This window comes from Mizuhopecten yessoensis, unplaced genomic scaffold (genome assembly GCF_002113885.1).
Source record: "Mizuhopecten yessoensis strain PY_sf001 unplaced genomic scaffold, ASM211388v2 scaffold11111, whole genome shotgun sequence".
In the NCBI taxonomy this organism is placed as follows: Eukaryota; Metazoa; Mollusca; class Bivalvia; order Pectinida; family Pectinidae; genus Mizuhopecten; species Mizuhopecten yessoensis.
The window spans coordinates 274,702-301,254 of record NW_018408885.1 but is presented as its reverse complement, the minus strand read 5'-3'; the positions used below and the strand labels follow the sequence as shown (position 1 = coordinate 301,254).

Below are 26,553 nucleotides of genomic sequence, written 5' to 3'. Positions count from 1 at the left end.
TGGGCACAGATAAGTAACTGTATCTCACAGGGAGGCCACACCCCTGTTTTACAGGGGGGAGGGGGAAGGTCAGACGCCTACAGGTACTTATCTCGTCCTAGGGCCTTATCGCTCTAAGATAACATACATCTTTTTACAAGAGCGTCGTACCCAATCGTTCTGCCCATTTCTGGGTTTCATGAACCTTACCAGGCAATATACGTACTTATCGCGTAATGTCTGCTTGAGATTACAATACTATCAAAAACAAGAGGGGCTAGATAGAAATTGGGAAAATGAGTACATGAATATAGGGAGTTAGAACGAGCGTGAGAGGGAGAAAAAGGAGAAGGATGCCGAGAGTTAAATGTAAAATAAAAAAATCGAATGAAAAAAGATGAACCAATAAACTGAAATAAAAAATAACCAGATCACTGCATTGCATTTTATCATATTGTATACACGTATTGTGCTGTCATCTAAAGCCATTTTCATTTGATAGCACATTGTTTTGCACCTTACATAAATGTGAATTTGTCGATGTACATTCTTAAAACGAAAATCTAATTAATATAATTGTCAATTGCTATGGTAACGCACGTACGCTGCACCTTCATGGATAGATATCGCAGGGAATTACTGCAGAATCTTGGACAAAATTAATACGTGTCTACAGCAATTTTTCCCTGTTACGGTTTTTAATGGAATAATCAGCAGTGGTCCTAGGGAGACGGCTAATAATAAATCCACACCATAATACTCCAACATTCACTTATAGGCGGACGATGCTGCTGGAGTCGGATTATAAACAAGATCGAGTTGATCCCTCTTTAAATTTGACCGAGTACGGGGGTAAGTTTGACCTATCGCGTGCTCGTAACTCGTTACAAACCAACTCCAGACATACGATATTTTGTAATACAGTTTACATTTTGGTGATAAAAATATTACTTAAGGTTCTGAAAACTTTTATCTCGAACAAAAATCTCCGCGACAAGTACAGAGTGTTCTGATTTGATATGTGAACATAGAAATCACATAATGATACTTTATTTATTCCTTAACATATACAGTTTGTTCGTATGTTCTTAAATAATTTTAGAACGTGTGAAAATAATTTGAAAACATTGCAGATTTGTTATAACCATTTTATACAACCATCGAATTATTGATAACGTCAGGTTAATTTGGCAGAATGAAAAGCCATTATTTTTCGGATTAATTTTGTTCAAATTACAAATTATTTTCACAGTGGCAAAATTGTGTCAAACTGCAGTAAAAGGGTAAAGGAATTTGACATTTACCAAAGGTTTTAAGAAAAATGCATGTTATAAAGGTAACAATTGTAGCCCAATAAACGACTTTTTATTGCAAAGTTAAATTTTGTATCGAGGTAAAAGAATATTAAGATCATAAACCGTATCACAGTAACAGTTCTACCCTGATCCTGGGTTATAACTGGGTGCAGAGTAAATGTGTCATTAATGCATTATATACAGGTAAGTGTGTCGTATACAGGTAAGTGTGTCGTATACAGGTAAGCAGGTTTATTATTCTAGTATTACGGTGATGCTCCTTACACATGTAAAGACAATATAAACTGACAGGATAACGACTATTATACCTAGGTAAATGTGTCGTATACAGGTAAGCAGGTTTATTATTCTAGTATTACGGTGATGCTCCTTACACATGTTAAGACAATATAAACTGACAGGATAACGACTATTATACCTAGGTAAATGTGTCGTATACAGGTAAGCAGGTTTATTGTTCTAGTATTATTGTGATGCTCCTTACACATGTAAAGACAATATAAACTGACAGGATAACGACTATTATACCTAGGTAAATGTGTCGTATATAGGTAAGCAGGTATTCAATTAGTATCATTGTAATGTTCATTACACCTTACAAATATCAATAAATTGTTTAGTCACGTGATTTGTCCTCCATAAAATAATACATTTGATGTTGTGTACTGTTGTAAACATGTTTTCTCTGTTTCATTTATAATTTTAAAAGAGAGATAAAGTTGAAAGTTGAAAGTTGAAAGTTAAAAGTTGAAGTTCAATAGACCTCCAAAGAAAATATATAACTTGTATAATACTTCGAACAATACCTAGAATAATAAGTCGTGTGTATAATATAGTGGAGTAGCGACTCTGTGAGGCTGGTACTGAGGCTGGGTACCAGTGCTTGGGGAGCTTAGATCCCCTCTGCCGACATATCTCTCTCTCTACTGAGTAACATGGAATCCTTCCCCCAATGATAGCAGGGGCTTGGGTTACACCGGGCTGAGGGGGCCTACATCACGAGCCTACATCACTCTGTACGCGCTAGTCACACGCCAGTTCTAAAAACTTGCCCAACTTTGTTGGAGTTTGGTGCACAACCAGTTTGATGGACGATTTTAGAAAACACCTCTTGGATTTTGAAGTTGTGTAAGAAATTATATACAGTCAGTGCAAACGGCTATATGCTTTTTATTTTGGAGTTTTAAAAGTTGTTTATAAATAGATAATAACAACAACAACGCCGGTGCCTTGGGTATATAGTTCGCATTGTTGTTATTGGTGCTTATGTCTAGTAACCTGTCTCGGGTTATCTGTGTCTGAGAGTGTCCGGGATTTAAGGATTAGCAACAGAAGCCTCACACTGAACTGGAAGATGGGGGACAATTCGGATGATCACACTACACGGATTAAAACTTAATTATAATCCTGTATCGATATCGATACCGGTGTAATTATTATAAAAACAAGACTAACAAGTACTGGTGGATTACACCGGTAGATAACACTTACCAAGTATATATGTGTATACCTTCCTGGATTTTTACCGATTCCAGTTACGCTATTGAACAGTTGAACAATTGGACGTATGTTGATTGAGAGTGTGTGACATACTTAGTTATTCCCCAGGTAAGTGTAACTGTTTAGGATTTACGTGAAACATCAGATACTTGCAATAATAATGTAAGAAAAATCGATTTTTTCATTTTCTTTATATCTAAAGTGTTACTCACATATATAAAATTTAGTTAGTATATTATAGAATGCATCTTATTACTTTTATTATCATCCCAGGTAATTTGAAAAGGACTAAGTACAAGAACAAACCCCTACCATATTCCATTTACTACATGTAGCTACCCTTCCCGTTCTCTTTCCTAGCCTTACTCACTATCTCCGATCCCTTCGTGAGCTACCCGTGTCGTACCCCTTGCCTTTCAGCCTAACCCCCAATGTATCGCCTACTCTTCCACTAGATACCTATTTCTCACCACCTAGTCCTACACCCTGTCCCAGACTTCCCCTGTCTTAGCACTCCCCCTACCCGGCCCCGGCCCCTCTACATTAACAATACAATTCTATAAAACGCACTTCTGACAATGACCTGCTACATTCCCGCACGCCATGTAAACACATACCGTACTACGCCAAGTGTTGCACACACGGTTCCAAAATACACTACAACATCCACAACATCTAAACAACAGGTGACGAAAGTTGGCTTGGTGACAGTGGTGGGTGCTGGAGTACTGATAACACACCGTGGTTCACTGTACCTAGATCTGTCTTACTAATTGTTGTCATTTCGTCCCGATAACGTATTACAGGTCCATTCTTACCATTGGGATTGTAATTAATATCAGTATTTGTTTATAAACATATGTTGTCTATATTCGGGAGATACTAACAACTCGATTGCAATACGTTATGCTGTTATTCAAATACAAATACCTAAAAGAAATGAAAAAATAATATATGAAAAAAAAAAAATCATTTATTGACTATTTATATTAATATTTTGAATCAGACTCGGAATAGAAATTAACAATATCTAAATGAATCATTCAGAAGTCACAGTACATATATAGTAAATATTTGTAATACTTTTCGCCTAAAATCCAGCCTAAGACGAGCTGTCAACAATCCGCTCCAATGTCCACCCTCTGTTCAACATGGACAGCGACAGTGGAAGAAGAAAACATGGTCGCGAAATTATGTTTTGAATTTAAATTAATCATTTTGAAAACAATTAATAAGTTTTAAACCTTTTCATTTGAAGAAAAATCCTCATTTCAGTAGTGCAGGCTGTCGAGCTTAAATAATAATAATTTATACCTCTATCATTTTATTTCCCGTAAGTATCTCCTATTGATGCCCGAACAGAAAGAAGGAATATATCCGTATATCCATTGATTAGCTTCACAGGAAAACGTTGTTTTGCAAGTCAATATAGAAAGGTTATATTTCAATGACAATTGTGCTTATTGCAGCTAAAACATATGCTTATTTCATAGATAATTTCCTCATGAATAAAATTGTTTTTGTTTAGCCATAATGGAAAGGAACCTCCTGTTTCAATGTATACGTCAATCAACGTTCTGGTTACGTGGTCATATCCGCGCCGTGTTTTACATACGTCAGTATGACCCGTGCTAAGACACTACCTTCCATCAATAGTATTGTGGTATCGATTACTTTTGAAATGATTATAAATAATTCAACACAGATAAGTCCCGAGCACGCGCTCAGTGCGCGAGGTTCCGTGAATAGTAACAGGGTATGACTAGTTCTTAATTAACTCTCTCCTCTTTTTTTGTAACTTTCAAAGGTGTTTGTGGATTTTTACCTGTTGGACCTGCATTAAATACACCCGTGCCAGACTCACCTGTAAATCATTAGATGCGGATGAAGCTCATCAGAATGTGCTGAGGATTCTTGGATTCTGTGTATGTGTTGGGTATAGCCACCCCTTAGTGTTGAGGACAAGGTGAGGCCAACATGAGCCTCGTGTTACTCGGTATCTTACCTGTACTTCTGTGTTCTCACCTGGCCAGTGGTGACCTAGGTCCACCTGTTACCATAGCAAGGTGTCGTGTCAACTGTCTACAAGTGGTAAGTTTTCCATTTTTTTTCCTATGTAAGGTTTCGAGAGAACTAATGCGTTCTGTCCTAAATGTGACGGGAGTTGAAAAATTCATAATAAGATTCTGTGCTGAAATTAAGTTGTTTTTGTTACCATAATGAACTATTTCTGGTGTGGTTAGACTAACAGCTACTATATATTTGTATTCATGTGAAATGTACTTCGAAAAACAATTTAATAACCAATAACGCACATTGTATCCTGGCCTGAATTGCAAGTTTGGATCGTGACTAGTCTTGTTGCTTGTGATGTAAATACTGCGAATATGCAATGATTCTTTCATATAATTTAATCAAACAACATCTGTCACTGACGAAACAATATATATCAAACAACACTGTTCCATAAACTATCCATGTATGATTTCAAACCATGCTGCGGAGCTATTGGATATCTGTAGTCTTTTTGTTTGAAGATCGAACAACACGTGTCGCTCCTAAGAGACGTGGTATTGACAATTAAGGATAGAGCGCGTTATTGCTAAAATATCAAAAGGAAGTTCGCTTTTGGGATACATCGGGTTTATTTTTTCACGGGTCCGTACTTGTTTAAATCATTGCAAATGTAGACCTTGTGCATTTCACAAGAATTAGAATATTCTAAAAGCGTGCCTGTATTGCGAACTAGTGCTGGTACTCCATTGCTCATCAGACAAGAGCACCGTCTCTTTAAATTGGAAGAAACACTTGAAGAAAATGAAGGGTTTTGTTCCCTGCCCACTTGTTGCCTACAGAAATAGACCAAGTGTTTGTAAATGTTTCTGTGAAGCCACGTTCAATGCCACTGATGGTATATATAAGAACAGAAATACGAAACTTTGATTAGGAGTGCACGCATTTCATGCAACAAAAAAGTTGAATGGAATTGTTTCGGAGACATTTAAACAAGAACCAGGCCTCTCTCATTCGATCTACATTTTCCTGGTTTTACCGATTTGTAAAATCTGCCTTGCTACATACAGCCAGTGTAGGTGTATGTTGATATCTACTGTTTGAGGACACTTGTAAAGTTAATAAATTAACTCGATGTTTCTACTGAAGGGTAAACATACATCGAATTGTTGATTACACTTCGAAGTATGTGTTTGATGCTTATTCAGTGTGTTGTGCCGTTGAAATTAAACTAATCTGACACGCGGTAGAAAGCAGTAGCTCCATCTGCGGTTCTTCATGGCGAAACATTTACACAAATATTTCGGTAAATTGCTAAGATTTCATATCTTTATATTTGTACGTTAGGTTCATGTTTACCTTTGGCAATTACTTGTAAATACCTAATATCTGCCTGTTTTTATCGGCAGTAACAATGGTGGAGCACATTAATCAGTGAATAATTATTTATTTCACAATTTCTTACTGAAATTAAGGAAACTGATACAAACAATTGGAAAGTTTATATTGTTATATTATTATAGCTTTGCCTGATGCTCACGGTTCCAACAAAAGGGGTGTGGCGGCTAAAGTCGGCAAGGCTCCGTTAGTCGGACCTATAGTCTAGATAGTGATGTCTGTTACCAATTACCTATAATTAACCACCTCCAACACTAGATTCATTTAAACCGTTTAGCAAGCATTCGGTATCCTTATTGTGTTGCTACTGAACAAATGAGCTGATTACAACCCGAACTACACTACCTACATAACACAGGTATGTGTTTTGACCGGGTTAGCGTTACTAGGTAGCTTTGATAAAATAAATCCATCCGACTACACAAAATTCCTTCCGATTTCATATCAGTCTGGTCTGATAGTGTTAACAAATGCTATTCCTGGAAGCAAAGTGTTGCATTGCAGCAATGCAATAAGAAAAACGAACATCATCTCTTGATATTTAAGTTTGGTGATGATGTTGATGAAGTGAATTGGGCCTGAACTGTTCGCCATCTTCTACACTGTAATAGCTCCTGTGCTATCTTGGGTATCTAAAGGCAATATGGTCCAACCTTTTGACACGGGCACATGTTTCCCACAGAATTTGTTTTTATGTTCAATTTAAGTGGATTGGAATACTGGAATTTTTCAATTAGAAAACAAAGATAAGTGATGAGTAAAGTTTGTGATCACTATAAGTGGTAGCCAAATGAACTTAAATAAACCAGATAAACATATTGCAGACTACCCTTTCTCTGAACGAGACCCTCTTTTATTTCTTGGAAGGTGTAACAAGCCCAATGTGTTGCTGTTAACTCGTATGCTCGTGTAATTGTAATCAGCGACATATGTTTTAACTGGTTCATTACTTACTTTGGCCGAGTCTATGTAAATATAAAACTTGTAATTTTCCGGTGAAAGTATAAATTGTTGCAGATTTATACATGCTGCTCTTGATATTTTGATTAGCAACGCTATGCTAAAAATTATAGCCGATGTCATCTGATTAACATTTAAAACACGTTTAGTTTAAAGAGAACCAGGTGTCATTATGTATGCATATATCAGTATACATATATATTATAAATGATGATTCACGCGTGTTTAAAATATTAAAGTACTTGGGAGTGACATTAAGTTAGGTCACTCATAACAAATTTGACAAATTGAGCCTGCCTGACTCGTATATGTACCTACCACAATTATAGAGCATGGTATTACACTTATGTAATAAACGTTACACCGTTATTAAACACATTAATAACAGAAAAGGAACATCACGATTATATATCGTGTTAATAACACTAACCTTATAACACAGTTATATAACTTTTTGAGAACAATTAAGTAGTAACACAATTATATAACATGTTGATAACACTGTTGAAATACACGTCCTTATATGACCTTAGCTGTTAATAAGACGTTAAACAGAATGACACCAAACCAAACATGTTGAAATACAATAACACACATTTTTAAAACGTTGATATTAACTGTAAATCAAGGATCAGACACTCACCAATTCACAACGATAGGCTTGCATTTAGTTACCGATTATTTTAATCCAATTATACTCATGATTGAATCTTGATTGCTGGACTCGCCTACTTCAAGTACATACATTGTACAACTTTATAATTATATACATTGTACAACTTTATAATTATATACATTGTACAACTTTATAATTACATACATTGTACAACTTTATAATTACATACATTGTGCAACTTTATAATTACATACATTGTACAACTTTATAAGTACATACATTGTACAACGTTATAAGTACATACATTGTACAACGTTATAAGTACATGCATACATGTTTACGTGCTTCAGTTGTCTCTATATTAGGTTCTACAATTATAATTTGTATAAACTGATTGGGACTATACGGTACCGTCAGATAAAGGTAGTTATATTGTATTCTTAAAAAAAATTTTTTAGGAAAATATTTAGAAGACCGGTACATGTTGATGTAAAAATACAAATGCGAAAACAGAAATAATTGAAAATAATAGGCGATAGAATTAAAATGTATAATAAAAATGTAATTTTAAATGACATTCATGAGAACTTATCATGTTATGGTGTTTTTTCTCATTTACGAAAAAAAACGCAGATAGGTACATTTAATATGTATTTATAAACATGTATATGTATATTCTGTTATTTGTATCCGAATACATCCATACATAAGCACACAATAATATGCGGAAATCTACCGTTGATATTACCTTAATGACCTATACATGTACTAGTATATATCCGAATACATCCATACATATAAAATAATTAACTTCATGCACCATTTTAAAATATCTACAACCACATGTATTATATCTCATTGTGCCAGTGTCCACTCTACTCCATGTTCTAAAGGCTACCTCGTTGATTACCACCAGCGCAGTAACACAATGATGAGTAGCTAGTATATAATGTTGGCACATACTGAAGTTAAATAACTTTTTTAAAGGCCAGTTTAGAATAGTATACTATTGAAATGTTACGTATGGCCAGGAAACGTTCCTGATATCAGTCCTCTGTTAATCTTCTTTGTGCAAATATTTCAAATGTTTGCAAGCTCTATTTTTTATGAGAAACTAAAAAAGGGAGTGTTTCTCAGCAGAATAAACTCGTTTGGTTATGGAAAAGGGAGGTAGGAAATGCTATGCATAGCAGCGCCGTAGGAATTTACTGGATCATCAAATAGGAGAATTCGTGTGAAAACCTTACAGCAAAAATATTCCTGATTAGTTTAAACTAGATAAAGGCCGCGGTGTACATCGACGCTCTCCCTAGGGGGTCAGTCACCACTTCCTGTTTACATCTCTATGTAAACCTTTAGTTAAAGTTGTTAAACCAATTGTTCAGGTTTTATTACACGAATTTAACATTTCATTACCTCTTTCTTGGTGGTTGTTTTTCAGACCTTGAAAAGGAATGCTCGAATAAATGATGCAGTTTGTCAACGAAAAAACAGTTGTCGGATGGTAAGTTTATAGGTTTTAGATAATCACCATACTTTATATAAATAAATACTGGACGAATGATATATTTAACAGAAATGAAATTAAGATACAGTCATAAAACTTGTTACAACTACGTACACATACTGAAAAGCCATACCTTCAACAAAGTCCTGTTTTAACTGACACGATTTCCTATCAACGTCAAACCCATGTGATTATGAACATTTTACTACGATGTCAATTTAATTCACTGCAGTTTATAGACCAATTTACACTTGTTTCATGTTTAATCAGCCTGTACTCAAACTATCGTCAGAGATGTAGGGACCAAATCGATAAAGTGCTTCCTGTAATTTGTAGTGTTGGGATCTATGCCCTTTGCTGTTCAGAAGCTATGATGTGTGGGGGTCTCTATGTGACAACCAGGCTAGATGTGTAAGTATTAATGTGTTTTAACCAGCTGCATAATGGATTAAAAAAAGGCTATACGCGCGAGTATAATGTGATTTTCAAGTAACTTTGTTGATTTTTACGTACAAACTATATTATCTGTGGTAATGAATTCTCATTACAACAATATTATCTGTCCACAATGAACATTATTCTAAGCAAAACAAGCGCGCACATTACATATATTTTACGGTAAATCTAATTGCTGAACACAATGGAAATCTGTTGTGATTCACTGTCTCTGTTACCACTGACAGCACTATGCTTTGTTTTATTTTTAAGCACAAGGGATGCAAAACAGCATGTGAATTCAAGGAGACAGTTCCGGCAGGTAAGACGGCGAATTGTTTCAGGTTCGAGTTGATATTCTGAGGAGTTATGTTGGCAAACATTATATAACCCTTATGGTAATCCATGCACCTGTTTCGCTCCCGTGCGTAATTTAGGGGGTACACCCACACCTGTATTTCCAATAGTTGCCAAGACCAATTCATTGCAGCTAGTTTGTATGTTTAGACCGGTAAGAAAAAGATTTTATCAATATTCATAAACATGATAAATTCTCGGGATAGCTTGAAGTTGGTAGGCTATACCCTGTTTATGTAAAGTGAAGAGAATAAGCTATATCTTCAGGATGGTTTCTTTGCTGTACAAACAAACAATAATCAAGACATATAAAAAACAGGGGTTATTGAGTTAATGTAGAAGGAAACTCCCACACATGTTGATACGAAAAGTTAAGGCACCTCACTCAAAAATACATGTGCCTAGTTGCCAGTATTAGGTGTTGATTGGAGAGGGAAGGTGTGGCCTGTTATCACTGTATCTCTTACTCTATCTCCAAGCCCACAGAACACTTAATAAAAAACGATCGTCGATCTATACTATCAGGCCGTCAGCCAGAAAATAATCATTTTTCCTAGCCCAATCATTTCATCAGATTTCTTGTGATCATGATATTTATATTGGCGTCTTGCTCTGGAAGGAATGAATTCATAAGTTACATCAAAGAAATATAAAAACACATCCATGAAATTTAGTTTTTAATCAAGGACTTCATAACTGACGTCCTTAGAAGGATTTTCCCCATACTAGTTTTCCTCTAACCTAGCTTACTAGCTTGTACAAATTATTCATAGAGAACTCTCTTTTTACTTCTATATTCGTTAAATGTCAAAGATTTATGTTAGACATTTATTTAACAGCTAGAATACAGTTGATAAACCATATGCAAATCTACGTGCCAATATAGTATCTGAGCCAAGTGCGATCTCTAGAATTTCTGACAGAAGTAAGATTTTAAAACCTCTAAATCCAAAGCACCTGCCACGACGAGCAGAAAAGTCTGTTTCAAGTCCGACATCGACGTGTTACGGTCAAGCAAAAGAATGAGTGTCTAGGTAGCATTAGAGTGTCTTTCGTTAAAACTAACGACATATCCACGAGTAAGTGTCATATTAGTAAACTTGTAAATTATATATTTGAAATGTATACTATGAACTGTGGAGACTGTAATATAGCCATCTTCATGCCAGTAAAAATGAAAGATTGTGAGATGGCTAGATTATTTGAACAATTTTCTAGAGAAAAGGGTGGATATTTAATGAAATGGAAAATGTCAGTAAGATATTCTTGTTTGTATGCTATATTTTGTTACATAATTATTCACATTTCATTTTCATTTTACACTAATCTAACCTGTGTATATGTACTATAAATAATGTACAACACCATATACTCATGCCAATAATTTTCTTTTCAAGTGTGTGTGTGTGTTTTCTGTTTGTTTTGTAATCTTTTCGTATTCTTTTTAATTTCCATCCAATAGTTAATTTCAAGATACTAAGATAGTACATGGCAAGTACATCTTTCTACAGTAAGAACATATACAGAGAACAAACAAGTAGTTTTCTTAGATTAAAAAAACAGGGATGCATTAACTGAATCAAAGGGAAAATCCAAATTTGAACTCAATCATAGAACATGGAGATCCATGGAGAGCTTTTTTTCACACACCTGTTCTATCTTCAATCTGTGAAGACTCTACACTAGGTGCTACTGACTTAAGAATTGAGCATTCATAGAAAATATTCTCTGAAGAGATAAAGAATATCATTTAATGTAACATTATAATGCTTTTTATATATAGTTGGTAGATTTGTTTCCAGAGAACCTCATGACAAAAAAGATATGAAAATTACTTACGATAAGTCCTTTTATCTGTTTTTTTTTGTGTGAATTTGTTCTGAAATTTGTATTTGATGTATATTTCAATCTGCAGTGATTTAGAAAATGGGCTAGATTAAAAGAACCTATGACTTTTATCCGCACATTTGCTAAAATCTAATGTAATTGAGACCAGCTGTACTTAAAACCTCGTTAACACATTATTGCCATTTTACTGACACTGACAGTCATTAAATATTGTTTAAGATTTATCCCTGATACACATGTATTTATCAGTAGACAGATATGTTACTGGTGATATCCATAAACACTGTTGATACATTTCCCTTGATTTTTTGTGTTTACAATTTAATTATAAGAATAGAATATTTCTGGATTATTTTTTTCATTTCCTTTTTTTCGTTGGTACTGATTAAATTCAGAAATGTTATATTCTCACTAACACCCAAACTCCATTTTGAAGTGGCTTCGTACGAAAGTTTGGTACATTATGGTGACGATTGGTACATTGTGGTAACGATTGGTACATTGTGGTAAAGTTTGGTTCATTATGGTAAAATTTAGTACATTGTGGTAACGATTGGTACAATGTCGTAAAGTTTGGTACATTGTGGTAACGATTGGTACATTGTGATAAAGTTTGGTTCATTATGGTAAAATTTAGTACATTGTGGTAACGATTGGTACAATTTCGTAAAGTTTGGTTCATTGTGGTAACGATTGGTACATTGTAGTAACGATTGGTACATTGTAGTAACGATTGGTACATTTTGCTTGTTGTGTTCCCTGTTAATGGTATACGTGCCAACACCCTCTCTACCCAGGAACTATTGTCATGCAAAATTGTACGTACGTTTTGACTATTTAAAGTGTTCGCGGTGTGGACACTCTCGCATCTGCAATGCATCTTAAATCTATATATTCTAAACATATCTAAAATCATTATAATCTATGAATAAAATGGCTTGTGGATTTTCGCATATTTACTCTAAGCGACAATAAAACCAAGTTCAACACAGCGAAATTTCCACTTTGTAGTACCCACTAGACTTTTATTTCTATCCACAAGTTGTTAACCAGCTGTCCCCCCTACCTAGTTGGTGTTTCAGCATATATATTTATCTTCGTGTTTTTCTGTTCAAAACTGTCAAAGTAATTCGGTAGCTTCTCCATTCCACAGACATTTTTTCCTGTTGAAAAGGTCCTAACAAAACTGTCTGGTCTCTCTGGGCTCTACTGTAAAGGAAACACGCTTGTTCTGTCAAATATTGTTCTCATGAATAAAACAGTAAACTACAGTTATGTAGAGCATGGTTTCCAAACGATGTGGGAAACATTAACAAAGACTCTTATCTATTTCACAGCTCCGAAGAGCACAAACGTAACCTGGACATTTCCAGAGAAGCCCTTTCTTCAGCAGTACAGGGACACCCAAAGGTGTCAGGTGTTCTGGTCCCGCCCCGTACCGTCTGGCCAAGTCAACGGAAAGGCCCCGTTTGTGTACATCCTTATGGCACGTGACTCTACCGAAGAGGATGGTCATTGGACCGAAGTCAGTCAGGTAGGATGACTACAACCTTCCAATTGATTATTTATTCCTATCATACCATGTAAACGATGCAACAAAGAAGTAATGGTAAAGTTGGGTTAATTGATATAACAAACTCGTTAGTTTTGATATTGAGCAGGTACTATTTAGACTAGCTAATGTAATGTATGCACCTATATATTTTGATTATTTGGACTAGCAATACGTTTTCTAGATGTTAACCAATAGGTTTTGGGTTTTTATACATGTAAACGCACATCATGCAGCACCTGGCTGAGGAGAAACAGTTGCAGCACACTGTATTAAATGATGCATATCAGACATGCAATTTTACAAACCATTTGAAAATTAATTTAAATTTCATCCTTATCAGAAAATTAAATTGTCCTACGAACTTGGATTGTGTAACTATAAAAGAAAATCGTCTATGATGAAGTAAATGACCATAGTGCCTTTGCCCAGTACATTGAATACCAAGACACTTCAACTAAACACTGCACACAAAGCGATGACAAATAACCGGGATAAACCTGGATGTTTAACGACTAGACTGTAGTTCGTTCTATAGTAGAATCATCAAACCTAATCTTTCTATAGAGTTATGAAACATTTATTTAAGTAATTCCAAGCCTTTTCTGAGATGATCCTGTTCTATCGTGAAGTCCATCTGATATTGGGATACTTCCATCTGTTTCCACATAATACATTTCTTTGCTCCCCTAAACTTTTTATGATTAAAACTCTTGAGAGATTATTTTGATTCTAGAAAATATACGATAACAGTTTACCAAATGAACTTGAGCTTTTCGAGATCTCTTCTGCTCCTGGGGTGCTTGATGACTCGAGACTGTAGCCCTGACTCTGCCCTAGTCTTCCCCCCTCCTTTCCAACCCTCCCAATGCAATGTTGGAAGGTTGATGAACGCTCCTGTATCTACACTCCTGAATTCTACCTCTAGAGTAGGCCAAATTTCATCAGATAAAGTAGAACTATTGGCTAATCGAGCTTTCGTATCAGCTATAGAAAAGCTGCTTGAAATCTTATCTTTGTTGAAATGACCCACATTTAGGCCAACTTTGATGCTGAGATTACCGACACATAACACTGACTGGGATTATACGTTTTCCCACCAGTGTTTAGTTGTTTTCCCATTATTTGTTATACAACACAGGATAAGATTACTCAGTCATGTTGATAATAAAAGTGTTGCTTAACATTATTGAAAGTGTGGTTACAAAAACATATTTATATTTAAAGTACAAAATGAAGAAAGGAAACTTTCGAAAAGATATTTTCATACAGTTTTAATAGTACTTTGGACTCTCCATAAAAATTATGTTCGTTGCCAAATGCGTTCATACTACCGTATACGCCGTCAAAATGAAGGCCAATCCTTATATTTACATTCAGAAAATGTTTAAATGCTACATTACGCAGAAAAAAGTCGAAGCGGGTTGCCAAGATGGTAACTACGGTAGCCGTGGTTGCTAGGACAATATAGTTCCAGTGAATCTACATCGATATATGAGTAAATTTAGAAAATACGCACTGAACAACCCTTTTGTTTTTCCTTTTATGGTTTTTAAATTTTAAGTCAAGCAATTAGAGAACCCCTTAGAACTTTTCTATTCATTCACAACGATCGTCATGTACGCAAATTGACACACTGCTCGTGGAGTGACGAGGTCAGAACGAAGCCGCCATTGTTGGCGTTACCGTCAAAGAAATTCTAATGTGCATCCATGAAATAAGACGTTTGTCAGCATTCTTTTGTTGTATAATTAGTCATAATGGATCCCGAATATGTTCTATGTATCTAGATGTTGAATGATCCAAGCATTGGTTGTCATTGGACTGTTATCTCGCTGAAGCGTGAACGGCGCCATATTTGAAAGAGTATCAATCCGCCGAGCCTTTTTTCACTTCATATACGCTAATTTATGCGCAGTCAGAGTTTACTAAGCTGAAGAAGGGAAATATGTAAACATATCTCTATATAAACGCTCTGGAAAAATAAATGTTACTTATGATTGCCTATGGGTTTCAAATATGCAAGATTTGTCGGCATGCCATGGGTCGCATAAGATACACGTATAGGGTGATATCCTTCGTAATGTATTCTAGCATTCCTGGTGCAAATAACCTAGGGTAAATATCATTCAATTTCGAACAACATATGTAAACATCAATGTAGCTGGCTCAACTCTAATAATTCAAGTTTGAATGCTATATTTTATTTATCTTAAATTTTGTATCTTTTATTTGCAAATAAGTTTTTCAAATAGTTGCAATGAATGAAAATAATATTCATTCTCAAAACTGCCGCACATTTTCCACCTATTACAGTTGCTACTGTTTTTTTGGATATTATTATATAAAAAATCACGATGTATATATGCTACGTGTATGAGTGGGTATAAAAAGTGTGTTTGATGAGGGTACCATCTGTTATAGTCCGTAGACATGTTTGTGTGTATGACTTATCCATACGTAACACCACCGTGTTAAACACCAGCCATTTTTTCGACAGGGTTTTGTTTTGAGTGAAGTGTGTAATCCATGTTGTATTGGTGACTGGTAAACACGTGAAATGATGAGGGGGTAAAATCACGCACATAACATACGGATTTCTTTGGCAATACTACACCAAAGTGCGTTGTAAAACATTGTTTATTTATTTTTGAAAATTTTCCAACAGTACATAATACATTTACAATTCATTTTTCCATCCACATACACACACTCATTCCATTTCTAGTCATTAGTAAAAGTTCAACACTAAAAATAGCTACACTATTAACTACATAGACCATATGTATCTTTAATATAGTGTGGCTGCATATAATTGTGTGTTATGTACTGTTTTTAAGAAAGAAAAGAATGAGACATAGAAGAATTACAGGAAGAATAGAATCAGAGGGAGAAGGGGTATATGGTGACATGACAAAGGACTTTGATGTATTTATTAAAAGTTCATGAGTAAAATCTCTCATTATTGTTAATTCTATATTATATTAATATTAATATTGCCAGGGACTTTGACCATTTTTTTTATCAACTATATTTCAATACACATATATATTGTAAACATTTGTAGAAAAAGGATATCACTATAGAGGATATAAAAATGTGGCATTGATATAGTAAAGCATACCAAGATTCACCCAACTTGTAAAACACTGTTAGTACTTGCGTTAAGTGAGCACGTGTATAGAGTAGTTATAAATATAAACTGACCAGGCGTTTGTTGTAATTTTACATTGTCAAACTATTGTAAGAGTCAGTTTAATTTATCAAATACATTCTGTTGTGTATATAAGCCACTTATACAAACATGTGTCAACAACGTAAATATTAAAATATACGGATACCAAATAGGAAGATGTATTTTTCAATTTATATCAGATCTTAACACACGTCCAATTCAAGATATTTTCGTAACCTTAGGTGCCGTAGAATATATCAGTTTGCATCTTAATAAAAATTAAATGAAATACGAATATAGCCGTAGAAAAATCACCTATGCATTGAAAAGGAGAACTCTCATAGTTACATGTCTCTGGGATTGTGCAGTATTATGAGTGTTTCCTTGTAAAAGGTCAATGTCTACATGCAGACTAAAACAGATATCAAAACAAGCAGGCTGCTGTACAAAACATGCTGTGTTTACTATTGTTGTACATGTTTGAACCACAAGTTCATAAGCAGCTGTCAACGATTGCTCATAAAGTAGACACACACAGGAAGGTAATGCACCTAATGTTCTTCCGAGTTGCAAACCAATACTCTACAAACAATATTGTCATGGCCTTGGGCAGAACTACCTTACCACAGGGCGGAAACGGAGAAGGGGTGCATATATGTGCAAATTATCGAGGCCCCCAAACCAACGACCTGGGTAACAATAGCCTGTTACTGCTGGGAATCATCACAGGTTAGACCACTGTGGTATCAGTACTGCATGGTGTACTAGATTATTGATATTATTTGTTTATTTAGGGTAATAAGCCAACTAATGGTAGAATTCTTCTCTGCCATTTCTCTGTAATGAAGCTTGCTCTATCGAGCAAACATAGATCTGTTGGGTAGATATATGCACGGAGTTATTTCTGGTCTTCCTTCTACATAGCTGATACAGTCTGTAACTCCTATACATAGTAAGTTGGGAAATCCCTCTCCCCCTGCGCCAAGGTTTTGATTCCCTCGTATAGTGATAAAGATTTCTCCCCCTCCATCAGTAGATAGCCAGGTGCCCCTTTATAGCACTGTTTAGAAACCTCACTAGGCAGTGAGGATATGTCTTACCAGAGACCCTTCATTGCCACAACATTGAACTACCTAATATTGAGTATTATAAACTTTGTTTACAAATAAACAAAGCGGCACGTGGACACTGTACAATTTGACATATATACCTCTACGCAGAATAGTTTACTACAGCGCAGAACATTTGGCACTGCCTGTTGATGATGATGATGAAAACCACGCAGGGATAATTCCAATGCTCAGGATGGCACAGCGTGTGGAATTTGTAACCATTTGGTCTAATTAAAATACAAGACGTGTCTACATGTATCCACTGGCGGAGGGATTCAAAGAGTGTACATCGGTGTGGTACAGAGCTAGGTTCATCATATAACGTTAAGTTTTGCTTACTGCCTCTTTATGTCATTCTAATGGAATGACATCATTCCAAAATATAAATCACATTAAAAGTGGGTTTTTTGGGGAAACGTTTAATAGCACTATTAAGGATCCAATACTGGCAGTTGTCAAATGACTCAATGAATGGCCAGTTGCCCATACCAACTTGATCATATATGTATATATACATTATTTTAATTACATTTGTTACAATTAAGGAGTTACAATAATACATTTTAAACATTATAGACATTTAATTGTGATACGGAATTCACACATTTTCATATTTGTTCATGGTTCAATTTACTATCCACTAGCCCTAAAATATCGCAAAATTATTATATGGATACAAATTTGTAATATACATCTACTGCTACATGTTTATATGTACTGGCATGTGTGTCAGGTTTTGACACTGATCAGTGTTATCAGGAAGATGTGGATGTAGTCTGTATAACCAGGTAAACCTAGCTCCAGGTCAGGATTTGTAATCAAGTAAAAAATAATCCATACTTTTGTCTCTACCTAATCATTTCACCTTGATTTAGTCCCAGAAGATTTGAGGCAGAATAATGAAGTACATGTATTGATTGTTTCACACCTGTGTTCCTTTTCATTAAGACATATATATAAAAACATACATCTTTAAGACGGATTGCTCTGTGTATATAAGGACACTTTCTGTACAGTTCTGCCCAAGGTTGTGTTTCAGTACAGACTTTTTAAGAAAAAGGAGAGTGCTGATTCTCAACCACGGTCATGGTCCATTTAATTGTGGAACCAATTGGTGGTCTGATACTTTATTGATGTTTGGTGGGACGTAAAATGCTACAACTAAACAGATCATTAATTTCTTTCTGACTGAAGACACCACATATAAAAAATGTGCGCAAAACATTACGTCCATATGAAAAATGAATCATCCCGGTAAATGCATGCATGACCGTGTACAGAGTACGGGAGGAGTAGGTAATTACTCGAGCACAGAACACACCAGAAACATGCACAGTTCAGTGAGCTTACCCCAACCATAGAGAGTTTAACTGGGAATTACACAGAAAATTACTCTTTAGTGTGGACTGTGCAGAAAAGCTTAGCTTGGTCTGTGTGCACGAAACCTGGTCAACACATAAGCTGTCGCCTCATTAGTGTATAACGCTTTAACTATTGGTACAAAGACACGTCCTTGATTAATATGCAGTGCTTTAACATCTGTTTTGCACTAGGAAACCTGATTTGCAGTTGGCGTGGTCGGTTGGCTAGCACACTTATACCTGACTATATAGAAATAGTTGCAACTTTTCAAAATCACAATTTTAATTTTTAAAGTTTCCCACTTTTTATAATATCGAAGTGAAACGAAGTCAAATGTTTAGACATTATACAACATTAGTATCTGTAAAACACGTCTAATAATGAATGCATCTTCTATCAGTTGCATAGGTGTCCCCGGAAACTTTGAATATCAAACTGGATGAGTAGGTCGGTTTTGATTTGCTCACATTACAAGGGTGTGCTAAATGTTTACATGACAGACATATTATACTTGTATGGGCGGGAACACCAGACTTATCATTTTAAAATGTTTAAATTAAAACAAGAAATGATTAAGATTAATATGATAAAAATCGTACAAACTGGACATGGAAATATTGAAAAAACTCAAATGAACACGACAAATAATAACGACAGCCGACCTGGTCAATGGACGTGAAAAAAATTCATAACGTCGACCTTGAAAAAAATAGATAAAACTCCTACCATTCGACCTTGAGAAAACAACACGCGGCACAACTCAAATAAACTAAATCTTGAAACTAAATAGGGTAAATCTCTAATACGATTGACAAACTCAATACACCTGAATGTAAATAGTAAACATGTCCAAACAAATACAACGTTACTAAATTTTGGTTTTTGTTTCACAGACGTCGTCCGAAACAGTTGCCTTATCTCAATCAGATCTACCCTTTTCACCTGAGTTCTGGCTAATGGCTGTCAACAAGAACGGGACCAGAGTAGACAACTTTGTGGATGCAGGCTATTCACCAATTGAAGGATGTAAGTTATATTCCCGTTTAGAAATGATACACCTGGAGAATATTTCGTTTCCAATATATAAGGCAGCTAATGAAATAATGGGGAGCTGATAGACATTTTATGTTTCTGAAATCACACTATAAAAACACAATTTTAGCTGTCAATATAAAGTCGTTTTTTAATTCCAGCAATGACAGTTAAAGATGTTGATGAGGTGAGGGGAGTGGCGTCCACGGGAAAGCTGAATTTAACTGTACGGATGCTGGAGAGCCCAGACGGTAAAGTGTCAGCACTAATTGAATGGGACCATCCAAGTCATATCCAGCCTCATGCGGACCAAGAAATTCCATACTCCGTACACATCTTTCTGCAAGAATGCGGCATATTTGAGGACAGTCCGCATTGCAATATACCTCCCCAATATTTTGAATACCAAGTCTTCTTTCGTCTCTCTGACAAGGTAAACATCTTGGTTTCTTGAACTTTGCATGACACTTAGTATAGTTTCATAAATACGTCCCATGGTAATTTGTTGTAATAAAGTATTTATAACCATATCTTATCTTACAAAGAGTTCTATAGCTCAGTGGTAAATATGGCCATAATGAATTCGAAAGAAAGGTTGCATTGTATCTGTAGGTTTCACATACCAAATCAGTTATATTTTACTGTACTTATAACGGTACTGGTACCCATACTCTTGGTCATCACAATAGTTATCGTGGTACACACACACGTGATGGTCGCACCACTTTAGTTTCCTTTGTGTGCGTTGTAGCCGTCATCGAGTAGGGAGGTGATGTACAATGCGCAGTATATGGTGATGGTAGAGTACGAGGATCAGACCGATGTGTTCAGCCAGGACAAAGACTTCCTCACACCTTTCTGTCTTGATGTAGACGAGGAGACATTTAAGTACTGCCCTCCAGATATGTCCTTCTCTACTATTACTCCCTACTCAGAGGATTCCTCAGAAGGTACGAGGTTTACTGTATTAACGTATCAAAGGCTATTGACATGCTGATAAAGTATTTTGGAAATGGTTTGCTATTAGACCAGCACCATGCACTCAACATAAAACAAATAAAAACAATCGTACCTATAATATTATTAATCTTCTTCAACGGTGTTCTTGATGTCTCGTTTTTCGACCGTCTTTAGAAATGAAAACAAAGCCTAGCGATGTACAAACACTACAGAAACTGATCTGCTCTTTTGCTTATAATATGTAATTTTTGAACAGAGACTGCACACACTATTTAGTCTGGTTCTGTCGGTATACAAGGTTTAGTACAACATCTTAGAATCTGCAAAAATGGCCTACATATACGCGACAGAAAACGCAGAAAAAGACTAATGTTCTTGCGCAATTGAATTCAATCAATAAAGAGTTTTACTCTTTGTTAATATGTGAATTGCTGTTATTGTGGATGTTACATGTAAAGACAATTATAAATTGAGGAGTGAGCACAATTTGATTTCATTATTAATATATTGTAAATCACTTCAACTTATGTTCAGGTTAAATCGGGAGGATATTCGCGCAGAAACATTTAACCAAGAAACTTTAATCATTCGTTATTCGTTTCGATCCTAAAAATAAGCATTATATACATGAATTACAGTGTTCATAGTATATGGATGGTACATACCTAACAAAATATAACTCTACACGTTGTTATTGCTGAGCTGGGAACAAAAAACGTCAAACTTTCCGCGTTACATCGTGTTTAAGAGAACAGGATAAAAGAATAAATAAGACCACGTTGCTGTGTTTGATTGCTCAGAGGCGTAACACTTTAGTTTGAACTTTGTAGAGTTTAGCGTGGCGTTTTATGTGATGATGCACACCCCTATTTAGTAAGAAGTGGTTGTCGATGTAAAAATGGGATGATTATCTGGAAAAAAATGGTAGATCTGTAAGTAATTAGTATGGCTTCAGTAAAAAGTTATGTGCTTGGGTTTACATGAAGTTAAAGCTCACCTGCCTTATTACTTGGTCTCCCTTCAAATTAGATTGATGTTACACGCGTAATGATGGATTTCAGGGACAAAATGTTTAGGAGAGACAGACATGTAACAATTGAAGTCATGCTATTTTCAGATCTAAGCATTTTGACAAGACTTAGGTCAGTCGTTACTACAACATCTAGGACTGTCAGGGCGTTCACTTCTGGGCTATTTTTCTGGTAAAGATGTGTAACATTGATTGATCTCAGTCCTTGTTTTCATTAGCTACACTTTTCCAGATCAGAGGACAAGGGACTGAAAGGGTTTATATATAACATATCTACGTCTGTCGTTAGCACTTCTACATGTCGTACGGATCATGGAGTGCATTTTGAAAGCATTTTAGCAATACATATATCACATAGTTAGATCACATCTTGCAAAAAGAACTTTGTATAAAAAGCAACTGTGATTTTAAATATATTCTAACTTTTTTGTTTCTGTTGAATGTTTGGTAAATCAAAAATGTGCTGACATTTAACGTGTGCTTCAAATGTACGGCATACCGTTTTAGTTCAGTTAACATCACAACATACACTTTGTTTTAGTACGAATTATTTAATACGTATGATTAATTAATGATATAATTGTTTTGTATTAATATATTGTTTTTAATTTTCTATTCATGATTATGCTTGTTTTGCAGAAAACTTGCGCTGGAATATTCGCCTGGTGCAGATGATGTACAATGAAATGACTAAGAGTGTGGAAGTGACCTTTAACTGGACGGTGCCCTTCAACGCTTCCAATATCCTGTACTACGAGGTCTTCTGGAAGGTACAGGAGACACCTGAACAGCCCTACACTGAGGGGGGAAGGCGCAACTTCACCAAAACCATCTTCAGCAACGCTCTGATAAATCTGGAACTTAAACCACACCTCAATTACGTCATGCTGGTAGGTGTTTTATGTGTTTGCCGGTCAATTTCTCCGTCCCTCAGTTCGTAAGTGTGGATCGCTTCCTATTACACATTTTGTTAACTTTGAAATTAATTACGAGAAAACATAATTACTTTTTTCCATATTGTAATTTGTATCTCTAGTTTTGTTTATAATTTTTTGTAAACTTTCTGTATTATTTAGGGCACTGTGAAATACTCGAACATCGATGGCCTAATACAGACGTACACAAGTGAATATCTCTTCTTCGATACTAATAACACCGACGCCATGCTTGTATACAAGGAACCCCAGCGAGTCATAGATAGTCGAGGTGAATATTTTCGGCGTTACGTTCATGGATCCCAAAAAAGGATATTTTTCTATTCTTTATTAATTTTAATGGGCAATTTCTCCCAAAATATATATCTACTAATTTTCAAATATTATGTGCCATTTCAATTTTTGAATTCAGATATGGCCAACGACCCCTGTTTTCCAAATATCTGTCACACCAATGTTATTATATATGTATGCCCGTAGAATATAATGCTTACATTTTCGTTGTAAATTACTGTATAAAGCACCACCTGTACCAGTATCTATACAGAAAGCATCCGTGTGTTGTCTACCCATTGTCTGCAAGGGTTTTCCTCCATAATACTACATGTCTCACTTCATATGAAACAAATTTGGAAGATGCCTTGCTATTTATCTTTAGTTTATTGAATCATATAGAGACTTTACTTCCTTGTATTCATTTCCTCGTCCAATTAGATTCTACGCCTTGATTAAAGATCTCCTCACAAATAGGGATCTGTAATACCTACCATTATTTGTACATTACGCTGCCTTTGATTTTTCTAAAGTTATTTTGGCAACACTCCAATTTATAACATGAGTTTATAGCATTTTACACCAGTTATATGCAAAAAACTTTGTTCTCTGTATTCCCCGGTTTGCAAAATAACTGATTAAAAGTAAAACCTACGATATCTTAAGTTAACTTTAGGTACAATCTGTTGCGTTAAATTAGACTATGCTTAAAGTAGGCGGCTCACCATTTATTCCTAAAAAATCGAAAGTATTTGCATTTTGCTATGTTATTTGATTAGATATCGGCTGGAAGAAGTTAAATGACATCGTGGTCGCCGCCACCTGTATAGCCACAGTTGTCATGGTCGGGTTGATCGTCTTATTCATTTACATGAAACGGCAGAGTTTCAAAGACATCATTATCACCAAAACAGCCGTGGCAAAGAGTAACAGCTACAAGTCCAACGTGGGATGTAAGTATCTCGTCACGTGATCAAGTACTACATCATGTGATCAACAAAACGATAACCTTCACAACTCCTTCGTTGATGAAGTAGTTTAATCAGAATAGAAGATGTACGATTTGAACTGCATGTAACTTAACTTACAATCAGATATCCACAGTTGCATGTCCTTCACGACGATTGCATTTGAAGTTTCGAGTACAATATACTTTTATGTATACTCTATAATCCAGATTTAAAGGTTACTTTCAATATTTACATATCTATGATTCGAAATAGAATATCAAAGGAGAAAAGGGGGATGGGATCAGATTATAATAGGAAAAAAAAGCGATATTTTTTTTTCTCTTAAAATACAAACCATTGCATGACTGTTATACACATGTATTTGTGATTTCAGTTTTAGTTATCTGGCGAGACTAAACAACACATACATACTACCTTATTCCTTATGAACATGGAATGTACAAGTTGTTGAACAAAGCATGTGAGATTTGTATACGGAGTGTGTCTCAAGGTTCGTTGTACTGGATAAACTTGTACATAGTTTCACTTTTGTGTGGCTAACAAGTGTAGAAGGATTAAGTATGCCCTATACATCATCACTACTACTGTCAAAAGTGTTTTACACAACACATGCTTCTCCTAGACAGTATCTATCTCTCTGTAGCCTCCTCACTCCCCCAGCCTCTGTATCCCAGGGTCACACAGTGCATCAGCTGTCCAACTATGCTATTTTTGTATCTATTTATCCTGATACACTATGTAGTCGTCATGTACTAGTCCATGGACGGTAGCTCCACGGAATGCTGTAACTGGTCTAGATCTTACCAGATATATAAATATGTTATACACAGATGTATTAAGGGGGGCATTCACAGCTACCGAAGGCACCCTCATTTGTTACGCTAGTTAAACTAAAACGAAACTTAATAAGATAATGAATTTACATAAATGTTTCCTAAATTGTTACATACACTTAATCTATATTTAGAAAATCTGGAGCAAAACGAGTTATCAATGTTAGTATATTTAGCCTCTCATTAGCGGCTAGTCAAGTTTTTCTAAGCTACATACTGTATTACAATATTGCGATTGTTTATTTTTTTAGATATTGAAATCCCTACACAACCAAATCACACGTATTTTGGTCGTCTGAAGGGAAAAAATCTATGCAATATATAACTTGAGTTTGATATCGCTACAAGTTTTCTATGCAAGGCATAACCTATTCAAGACATTTATTTTTCAAAGCAAGACCGATTTATTTCCTAAATATGATTTGTTATTGAATTACAGGCAAAGTAGACTATTCTAACCAGCTACTGGTAATGAGCGATGAATGGGAACTGGATCCGCGGTTCCTCAAGTTCTCCAGTCCCATAGGGCAAGGAGCATTTGGCAAAGTCGTCACCGGTTTTTACAAGGAGTCGAGGGTTGCTATCAAACTTGTCAGAGGTAAGTCAGTTAAAAAAGAGGTTATTCAAAGGAACAGCGAAGAAATGTACACTTCTTACGATTATCACGGCAAACAGATTTACTTGCTATAACTTACACTGATCTTGATCCATGTGGAGGATTTTACGACCGTTGGGTCCTGTGAAAAGTACTTTGGTACTTTAACAAGGGGAAGGTACATGTTACATTAATGTACATATCATACATACGTAAATGATTCAGTATGTTATATGTGAAGAGGGCAATGACATTTCCAGATAGTAAGAGGGACAACGCATAGATGCCATATGTCTATAAGACAAATGAGTCATATATTACAGAGGACCAAATACACAGGTACACATGTAAGCAGTGAGATGACACAGTACCCTGCAGTACTGTAATCAGTTTATGACCGAGTAAGTACAGTCATTCAACACATCAAACACCCTTAAATTACTGACATAGTCGTTACATAACCACGTTATAGCTCGCAAGGCCTTTTGGTCTTCTGACAAATCAACACAACTCCATGCCTCTATGATAACTGGGACATCTCCTCTGGTAGGCATGTGTGCAACAGTCAATACTAACCAAACATCTGTGCAGCTCTGAAATAGCAAGCAAGATGACGACAGTTGAGATGCACTAATTCATTGGAGGAGATGCTGCATAGAAGTACATATGTCCTAATCGTGTGTGGATACAAAACATCAAACAGCTGACAGTATCGCAGTGATTGGTCGTGTAAGAGTTTACCAAGTGTCTGAGTGTTAAAACGAGGATGTGACGAAGGCATGCATAATAACATT

General features: G+C 35.6%; 1 protein-coding gene across 3 annotated transcripts in view; it reads left to right on the top strand.

Moving 5' to 3' along the window:
• The first annotated feature begins 783 nt into the window (after positions 1-783).
• The window catches only part of LOC110466000, a 47,467-nt gene continuing 21,697 nt past the window's right edge, over positions 784-26,553 (top strand). The window contains exons 1-13 of one of the 3 annotated variants that reach the window (XM_021522232.1): positions 784-831; positions 4,603-4,886; positions 9,224-9,286; positions 9,626-9,700; positions 9,998-10,046; positions 13,267-13,463; positions 20,024-20,156; positions 20,324-20,595; positions 20,914-21,112; positions 22,792-23,042; positions 23,229-23,358; positions 24,140-24,313; positions 25,604-25,762. In XM_021522232.1, the coding sequence (XP_021377907.1) occupies positions 4,773-4,886; positions 9,224-9,286; positions 9,626-9,700; positions 9,998-10,046; positions 13,267-13,463; positions 20,024-20,156; positions 20,324-20,595; positions 20,914-21,112; positions 22,792-23,042; positions 23,229-23,358; positions 24,140-24,313; positions 25,604-25,762 (1,816 nt within the window). In that variant the 5' untranslated portion in view covers positions 784-831; positions 4,603-4,772. Of the gene's footprint in view, positions 832-2,138; positions 2,904-3,601; positions 3,624-4,602; positions 4,887-9,223; positions 9,287-9,625; positions 9,701-9,997; positions 10,047-13,266; positions 13,464-20,023; positions 20,157-20,323; positions 20,596-20,913; positions 21,113-22,791; positions 23,043-23,228; positions 23,359-24,139; positions 24,314-25,603; positions 25,763-26,553 lie in introns of those variants that run through there. The other 2 variants (XM_021522231.1, XM_021522233.1) reach the window with 2 other exon arrangements.